The sequence below is a fragment of the Trachymyrmex cornetzi genome, unplaced genomic scaffold, assembly GCF_001594075.2.
Source record: "Trachymyrmex cornetzi isolate Tcor2-1 unplaced genomic scaffold, Tcor1.1 scaffold83, whole genome shotgun sequence".
In the NCBI taxonomy this organism is placed as follows: domain Eukaryota; kingdom Metazoa; phylum Arthropoda; class Insecta; order Hymenoptera; family Formicidae; genus Trachymyrmex; species Trachymyrmex cornetzi.
Window position 1 is genome coordinate 4,813,045 of NW_017300169.1, and position 9,373 is coordinate 4,822,417.

The 9,373-nt window shown below is 37.8% G+C and overlaps 2 protein-coding genes across 4 annotated transcripts in view; one reads left to right on the forward strand and one right to left on the reverse strand.

The window, feature by feature from the left end:
• LOC108768841 (growth factor receptor-bound protein 14) overlaps positions 1 to 9,373 on the forward strand; it is a 349,214-nt gene that overhangs the window by 226,395 nt on the left and 113,446 nt on the right. The window lies entirely within an intron of this gene.
• Positions 7 to 1,822, reverse strand: LOC108768842 (uncharacterized). 2 transcript variants are annotated; one of them, XR_001940510.1, is made up of 2 exons: positions 977 to 1,282; positions 7 to 169 (listed from the first exon to the last, which is right to left on the reverse strand). XR_001940510.1 is itself a non-coding variant. In XM_018519478.1 (2 exons), the coding sequence occupies exons 1-2, from the start codon at positions 1,726 to 1,728 to the stop codon at positions 29 to 31; spliced, it is 366 nt and encodes a 121-aa protein (XP_018374980.1). In that variant the 5' UTR covers positions 1,729 to 1,822; the 3' UTR covers positions 7 to 28. The 2 variants fall into 2 exon arrangements, 1 of the variants encoding a protein (XP_018374980.1); XM_018519478.1 differs by lacking the exon at positions 977 to 1,282 and adding an exon at positions 1,504 to 1,822.

The following is a 9,373-nucleotide window of genomic DNA, read 5'->3' on the forward strand; positions in this document are numbered from 1 at the left end:
CGAACGCCGCCGCGTCTTCGACGGCATCTTAAGTATCTGGAACTCTTTGCCGCGGATACCGTCTTTTTCGTCCTGTCCGAATTTCCGTCTTCCTTCTCTTCGCATGAGACGCCGTGTTTGCTCGCGAGAACGCGTTATAATCCGTAGGTCCGACAGGGTTGCCACGAAACTGGAAATCAGGGAATTGTTGGGAAAATTGAAAACGATTAGAGAAATCAGAGAAAAACCAAGGAAATTTGTAAATTTACTGAAAAATTAAAATTCTCGACTTTAAAAAAGTTTAATATACGTCACACACGCAAAAAAATGATTGGTTGAATTAACTGGAATTCTGGAAAATGAACGATCCAAAATTCTAGTTAACCAACATTCCAAATTTCCTTGGTCAAATCTATTAGCTATAATTCTAGACTTAACTGTAGAATTCTGTATTGCTCATTTTCTCTATCAGAATTTCAGTTAATTTAACCAAATATTTTTCTTTGTTCACCTACGCAGTTTTGGAATACTACCAATTTAATAGTTAAAAATGCAAGCAGTGTCAGAAACATTAACAGTAATTTACATTGCTATATTAAATTGATTTTTAACAATATATTTAATGGTTTCTAAATCGAAAATACTTCAGGGAAAATCATAAAACTTTGTCTGGAAATCAGAGAAAAGTTATAAAATTTCAGGATGAAGAGTTTGTGATAACTCTGTCCGAGATATCGTCCAGTTAAGACAACTTTTCTGGTTTACGTTGCTCTTAAGCTCAAGACTGAAACGCCAATTCGTTACTATGTCTCGAGTCATGTAACAATTTCATGATTAGCGACGCGAAAAACACCGTTTTTCTTTTCCACCTGTCTCTGTCTCTCCGAAGGACTATCATCTTCGACGTAGATGTCGTCGTCGTTGTCTTCGTCTCGTATTCCTACCATCATGGGTATACTTTTACCCTCATTCTCTCGCAACCCCGAGGCAAACTCACCTACCCGTGCAGGATAAGCTTGGACTTCTCGGTGTACAATACACTTCCCTTTTGTACGAATAGTCTCGTCCGGTGAATCGCGCTTTTAGAAGAAGTATCCCGGGAGAGTGAGAGGTACTCGCGTCGACTTGCTAGAATTCTGACAATGCCCTTCGCCGATGCTTGAAATTTTTTTCCTTATTTCTTTTCTTTTTCACCCGTCGGCCCTTGGGCACGCGGGATTTTCTTTTTTTCTAACCAGACCCGAGAGAACGACGGACTTGCGAAAGAAATTGCGAGAGAAATTGCGTTCTCGAGAGACCGAATTATTCTTGTCAGCAACAAGGATCTTTGCTATGACGTTGCGACGAAAAGTTATATTTCTTTCATTATTTCATGAATCTAAAAAGTACATGAATTTCACGCGCGATTACTAATAATGATAAAATGAATAATCCAATAACCGTAATTGGAAACAGAGGTTAAGTGATTGAATTAAAAGTCTATCTGCAAATTCAGGGTATAAAGCGTGAAATATTATTTCTTACGAAAAGTTCATCTACTGGGATGTGCCCTAGATTCCTCGAATTTTCTCGTATCATGTATTTTCCAAGCTTTTGTGATTGAAGAGTAGCGCTACTGAGATTTTTCTTAAATAAATACTGACGTCTATCGACCGCCGCGCCGTTCCGACTCGCATTCGTAGGACGTGGAAATGGGTCGCGATAGCGTACATACATAATAGACGGATGAAGGTGTCTGCCGCTTTGCATACCGAATCTCTCGCGACGCGGCCACGTTGTTACGTGAGTAAAGACTTTTCGTCTACTACGGGAACAAGATAGCGGCGACGTTGGAGGGCGACGGAGATGGAGACGGAGACGACGATGGCGGCGTCGTTGGCGCCGGCCGGGTAAGAAGATAACTTCGTTTCCTAGCCGGGAACCGAATCGACCGGAATAATTAATAATTAACGCCGGGGCGTGACCTGCCCCTGCCTTCCGTATTCTAGTTCGCGGCGGCGGATGTCGACCTCGTCGCCATCATCTCGCCACGGAAACTCCTAAAGTATCGCTCGCATAATATATAGGGGCGCCGAATTTCCATCTCTCCGGCTCTCTCGTGAAATTTTTCGCGAGACTGTTTTCTTGCGGTGAAACCAAGAATTATGTAAGAGCAGAAGTATCCACAACGCCGGCCTCTCGGATTATACTTAAAACTGATAACTCTTCAAAAACAATTATTAGTTAATTACTTAATGAAGCTTGGGAAGCTAAGAGGATTTAATTGCTAAACTAGCACGATGCATAGTCGTGATGCACGTCATCAAGAGTTTGAAGTTGAGAATAGTCAGTGTACGCTATACATATGTACGTAATGTAACGAGCGGAAATACACGCAAAATATACCGTGTATACTCGCGAGACGGATTACGCAACGTTAATTGTGAAAACTTTTCGCCTCCCCGTGCCTTTTTTTTTCAGTGTGCACTCTTTCCTACGCTAAAATTCCGCGAAGAACATCAAAGGACAGCGAGCGAATGACGTTGACCGGTGATATAATGGTCGTGAAAAGCGTGCGTGATGCGTGATCGCGCTCAAAAGAATTCCGCAGCCGGTGAGATGTGTCAGCCCGATCGGATTTCGTCTCTCTCGTTGGCAGACACAAGTGTGAAAAGCTTCATTCTGCCGTCGCCGTGCGAAAGATGACCGTCGTCGTCGCAGCTTTGACGTCTCGCAGAAATAGATAAGCTCTAAAGGAATGACGGAGGTATCGGGGTGTTCGGATATTAAACCGCTTCATGGATTTCACGTGAAAGTCGTCATGGTGATTCGTGACAATCGGGGATGATTCTTTTCGACGGGACTTCATGCTCTAATAATCTCTAACTCTAAAAGATATGTAATAAGGATATCCAGTAGAAGTGTAATTAAACGAAGAAATTTAATAAAAGGCAATGTTTTCCTTTTATATTATTAGAAAATTAAAATAGATTATAGTATTTGATGTTTTATAAATGTTTACAAGTTTATGCAAAATTATGACATTAAGCTTCAAGATAAAAAATTTTTTTTCTGCGAGTTTTATTTATGGCAAATAATCAGATAGTTTCTATGTAGATTTGCTTCGTAATTTCTCAATATCGCACGATCAGTATGAAGAGCCAATCCGCGTTGCGTAATGTTAATTTTTCAATGACTCGCGGTCATTACTGGTAGCCGGGAGATCTCTTCGTGCTGTAACTTGATGCACCGGTAACTTTCCATTCGATCTACCAACGCGGCGTGAAATATTCACTCATTTTGTCGGACAGGCCGTGTAGACATCAACAAAATGTCAATTTACACGAAGACAGGTGTTAAAGAGCATTTCGCTTTGCGAGCGCCGACCCAAAGTTGCAGCGACATAAATTTTCACGACGCAAAAGCACCACACTGTTAAAATATACTTAAAAAATCCTAAACTTTTATTTTCTACTAAATTACACATACCTTATTTCAGTATTTTTAACTCTTTATCTCTTTAAAAATAATAATTGTTAGAGAACATGTTTGTCAGACTGAACTGTTAACGTCGGGTTACAAAGATTCGCGACAACGCAACGGGATGATTCGATGCAGGACAGGACCTTCTACCGGGGATATTTTTCTATATAAAAAACATATCTTCGAGATTTCGCTCGAGGGGGGAACGCATTTTCGATACGGTCGTCGTTATCGCTAATAGGACGAGTCGGTATCGTCCTATAGAGAGCGAGCTATAGATCCTTTCGAAATGACGCTTGTGTCGTCCATCGCGCGATCGCCAGGCCAGCCCGGGGGCCATCGGAGACCAATAAATCGCGCACGGATATCGATCTTTATTACAGTAGAAAATAGAACGGCGAAACGCGAATGGAGGGTGTATGGTCCGCCGATGGTTTATTCCTCCTCGTTTATCGCACTGACCGACGAATTTGCTCGCGCGAGGCAGGACCGGATTAGGACTCATGTCGCCCCCATGCAATTAAATAGTTGCTTATTCAAGTTTCAAATGTAACATAACCTAAAGTAATCAATTAAATTTATTAAATTTACTAAACATGTCTTAAATATACAATATATAAATAAAAGAGCAAAAAAGCCACATGGATCTCGTTAGCGAAAGTCATATATTTAAAAATTCATCAAGTTAATATATAAATAAACATAAACGTTTTCAATATGTAAAATAATTAAATAAGTAAAATAATGAGTAAATTTATATAGACCAAATACACGAGAATTAACTTGACGAATTAATCGATCGACATCGACTCAACTCTTGCTAGAAAAATCTGTTATTGTATGATCTGCGTTCATTTTTGTAATTAATTTTATCATGTTGACTCAAAATTGTATTGACCTCGTTTTTTTACTTATTTAATTATTTTACATACCGAAAACGGCCACATTTTGGCCGAAACGTTTATGTTTATTTATATGTTAACTTGGTGAATTTTTAAATATATGGCTTTCGCTAATGAGATCCGGCGTGTGGCTTTTTTGCTCTTTTATTTATATAATCTAAATTAATCAAATTCTATATTTTGTTTTCTTCTTGTCTCTTACATTCTTTTATGTATATGATCGCAAGGTTAATTATATTATAGTTATAAATATCAAAATACGTGTACAGACCGCGTGTTGATAAATTATTTAATTTAAGTTTCCAGTTTGTTTAGTTTTATTGTATTAATGGTATAATAACACACATATTGCAAAATTACATACTATATATAATACAAAATAGATATTTATTATAATAGAACTTGACATACATTTTTAGGAATTCTTTTAAAAAATACCGGCCTTTTGTCACCCTCATGTAAAGCTTAAATTTTAGTCTAAAGACTTATATCAGAATCTAGCCATGAATGATTTTGTCATGATCCTACAAGAGAGAAAGATATATACAATTTCTTCTTGTACATATTCATTTTAACATAGATGTTTCACTCTATGAAATTAATTAAGATTATAAAGTAAAACAGCAGAGTTGGAGAAAAATTAAAATAAATTTATTTAAAGTTGAAATATTCATTTAAAGTTAATAGCATTAATGAATATCATGCTAAGTCTAACATCCTGTATATTTATAAAATATATACTGATTTTTACTTTTATTATTTCCTTTTTTATACAATTAAGAAATGGAAAATAGTAATATTTTGTTTAATTATCAAATATCAAAAGGTAAATAAATATTTTATTTTAAGTTAAAGTAAAAGTTAAAAAAAGTTAATGTAAATAGTTAATACTATTTGCCTTTTTTATATTTACTATGCAAAATAATATTTCTATAGACGTATTCTTTAAATAAATATTTCTATTGAATGTATCTCAATTTTTTTCCTGCACTGAAAATATGTATTTTTTACTCTAACTATTTTCCTCCGTATAGTAAGACAGTATAAGTAAGAATAAGATAGACATAGTTTATTCACAAAGAGAAATTATAATATATACTTTTCTCTCGTAGGGTTTGATAAAATCACTCATGGTCAGACTCTAATGAAGGTCTAGTATATAAGCTCTAATACATCACTGGCGCGAATGAGAAAATCAGGTCGCGTCGTGCACGGCAAACGAGACATGCTTAAATTTTTGTTCGGCTCATCAATTCAAATCAATTGGATTGACTTGTAAATTAACAAATTATTTATTGTACATGCAAATTCATTTTGTAAGGCTGAAATGATTCATGAGTAAATGAAGTGATTTATAGTAAATTCGATGGGATGCGTCAGTGCATGCTGGCGCACGTCAAACGCCGTCGTATACAAGTTAATACAAAGGTAAATGCAAAGTACATAAATGGATCGAACCGTGCAATATTTAATATAATGTATTACATTATTTCGGAAAATGTATGCTGGACGTTTCATCAATCAAACTATTCCTATCATATTTTTGTCTTTATGTAGATTAATGTACAATAGTTTCTAATCTGCGCGCCACTAAATCCGCCGTTGAATAACTGAGATGAAACGTTGTAGCAAGTTTCCCGTCTAGGAGTAAAATAAATCGAAAGTTTATCTCCCTCTTCTCCATCTCGTCACGTCATTTTACTTTAACTGAAACGGGTCACTAAGCAACTGAGATAATGCAACGCGGCAAGTTCTTCGTGCAGGAAACGGATTGAAAGTTTATTACTGCACCGTCTTGTTTTAACTGAAATGATTCAGCGAACACGGGACAATACTCTCGGATAATACACTTGATCGTACGGCGAGTTTCCCGTTTGGGAGCGAGGCAGACTCGGACGGTACCGGATGCAGTTTGAAAGGCTGCACGATGCACGGCACCCGGTCGTAAGTGTCAGTCGGTTCGAGCGTTGTCGAGCCCCCTAATTTATGCACCAATTAGATCACCTCACCGAAGAACGCGTCGCTCGTAAAACCGCACACGACCGACGTGTAAAAAATCGCGGAAGATGCCTGTCGAGTGTGAACCGGGAATGGGATGGTATGCGGGGCGACGGAGCGGACATCGTCTGATATGGATTGAGACCAATAACCATCCACCTCCTTCTATTCCACGATCGTTTATTTCCACTCACGTAAATAGCGTCGTATAATCTCATATTCCGCATGGAAACCGATTGCTCCATAAAACGATTTTGACTTTTCTTAAATCGCTGATGTATCCCTTCCCTTTTCGACCCATCTCCGTCGGCTTTTCTGCCCTCGAGAAACCGAAGATATTTTCACGTCAACATTAATTTACTTGCATTAACATCGATATTTTCTGCACTCCGTTTTCTTTCTGGCGAGTCGCGTAATCGACTGAATGCATCGTCAAATAAAGCTAATCGATACGTCTTAATATTTCGTTTTTATGTGAAGATAATCCATTAATCTCTCGGTTGAATCACTTATAATACAGCTGTAATGAATAATAATTGGAAAAAAAAATTTTTTTTATAGAGAAAACCTTTTCTTCGCAAAGCATAAATATTAACTGTTTTGCGCTTTTCAAATAGCATACACTGTTAAATTTGTAACATCAAAAATTATACTCAATTTGAGTTATTTTTATCATTTCGGTATATTGCCACTGTTCCTACCCAATATATCATTAATTTGATTAAAACGATTAAACTAAAAAAAAGTATATTAAATTTAACTCAAATTTAATTCATCATTTACTAAATGCATACGTTAATATGGATGATGTTTACTTTGAAACTAACTATTAAAATGGATTGATATACACTTTGACACACATATGGAAGTTGAAAATAATAAAATGTTATTTAATTCAAAGAATTGGATCACCATTGTTTTCCTTTAATATTTAACAGTGTAGTTTAAAGCATGCCCGTTTGATGTAGTTTTATGCATTGCGTAGGAAGTCGATTAGATATCTGTAGATGTGCAGGTGGCAGATACCTTTATCGCTATGTATCCGTTACAGCGCGTGACCACGTTCCCAAGCGAGCGACCGGCAGTGTCATTGCGTGTGTGCCGTATTGTTTTAACGTACGCTCGAGTTTACTGGGTTACGATATCTGGAGTGGTATATCTGCTATATATATATACACACACACATATATATATATACGGGCTTCTTGGCCCAGGGCCAAAAAGTGCGGGTTTTCCGGCGCGAAACCACAGCTTTTAGTACCGCAAGTTGAAATACACAAGAAAGAAAGCGAGAGAGAGAGAGAGAGAGAGAGAGAGAGAGAGAGAGAGAGAGAGAGAGAGAGAGAGAGAGAGAGAGAGAGAGAGAGAGAGAGAGAGTGGTATTATTCTTCCTGTTCCCCCCTTTTTCCTTCGTTTTAACCGCTTTCCTCTCCCGTCCTACTTGCCCTATTCTCGTTACATGTGTGTATAGCATGACTTCCCTTCCTAATAAAATAGTAAAGCTTATTGGGACAGCACGTGACGGTTGACGAGAGATCGACATTCGATTCCGATCTCGGGAACGATCCGTGAAAAGGTGCTCGATGATTGGACTCGAGCTCGCTTTAAGTCCTCTAAGTAAAATACGTCGTCCTTTCACTTCGCTTCGCTGTAGCGATTAAAGGGTCAGGGGGTGGACATCTTTTTATCGGTTCTGCTTTTAAGAAACGTAGTCTCTCGATTTCTCCGATATTAATCCTTGCGATATTATTATTCCCAAAATACTAGATAATTTCTATCCTTGGATACTATTCTTATATCTCCCATGCACGTGAATAATTTTACAGTGGAAAATATGATATAATATTAATTTCCAATAAAAAATATCATTTTGATCGTATATGTGGACCTGCGCTATTTACGTTATTTATCGCTAAAATTTTATCAGTTATTTTTTTAGAATTTATTAAATTAGTGAATAAAATACTAACTGATACTCGATGTAGAAGTGTATCGAATAATTAAAAGTTAAGGATTGGCTTTTTCTAAAGTGCAATCTCTATTGAAAGAATAAAACCTTTAATCGAGTCTCACCGAGATGAAAGACACGGGCACTTCTTTCGCTCAAACACACTCGCGTAATGAAGCAGCCGTCATTACACAATATAGCGAAGCGACGCCTGCAACCGCAAAAGTTCTCTCTGCAAGCTCGCTCTCCGAGCTCTTTCCTCCCCGCGACAAAGATATTTCCTGAAAATCGCCGCGATGCTTTTTCACCAAGTGCAACGGGCACTTTTCTTTGAATGTGAACGGAGAATCCATCCGTAGTTCAAAGAGCTTTGCTGGAACGCAAGAAGACAAAGACGGAAGGAAAAAAGCGATATATACTGTTTTATAGCAGGAAGAGTGCGGAATCGTTGTTATATTTTATTGACACCGTAAGCGAGAAATGTTGAAATGTCGCTGAATCATCGGAGTAATCGCGCTATAAACGATCTTTTATCAAATAACGAATGAATGAGAGAATGAGAAACGCAAAGTCACAAGACCTTTGTGATATCGTAACTATCGTAAGACTTTTATGAATCTTACACTTGGCGTTCCTATATAACGCTATACCGTAAATTGCATGCGTACAGACGAAAATTCGTATTGCAAAGGTGTTGGATAATTGTACGTCTCGCCCTATATAATACACGTTTCCTCCGGAAGTACGCACTTCCGCAGACGTCGAATTGTTACGATTCAGCACGTTTGATGAATGACATTGAAAACGTCGAAGAGACAGACAGAGAACCGATGACATGACAAACGGAAAGAAAACAAAAGGATCGACGAGCGTGACGTATAAACGACGAAAGACACGAATGTTGGAGAGAATAGAACAAACTGTAAGAAGGAAATAAATTATGAAGTATTTATATAGAGAGCTCGTATAGTCCGTCTCATCATGGTGGTTTTCGCTAGTATTACGCTATCATCAAAAAAAATTGATCTGGAGACACTGGTAGTGTCTCGGCGCTAAGCCAAGCGCAGCGACACTGCCGTGGCTA

Bases quoted from the DNA above. Each gene is read 5' to 3' on its own strand.
- LOC108768842 (XM_018519478.1), bottom strand. From the start codon at position 1,728: ATGCAAAGCGGCAGACACCTTCATCCGTCTATTATGTATGTACGCTAT. The intron at 170-1,503 runs GTAAGAAATAAT...CCTGATTTCCAG, and splicing joins TCCCAGTAGATGAACTTTTC to TTTCGTGGCAACCCTGTCGG.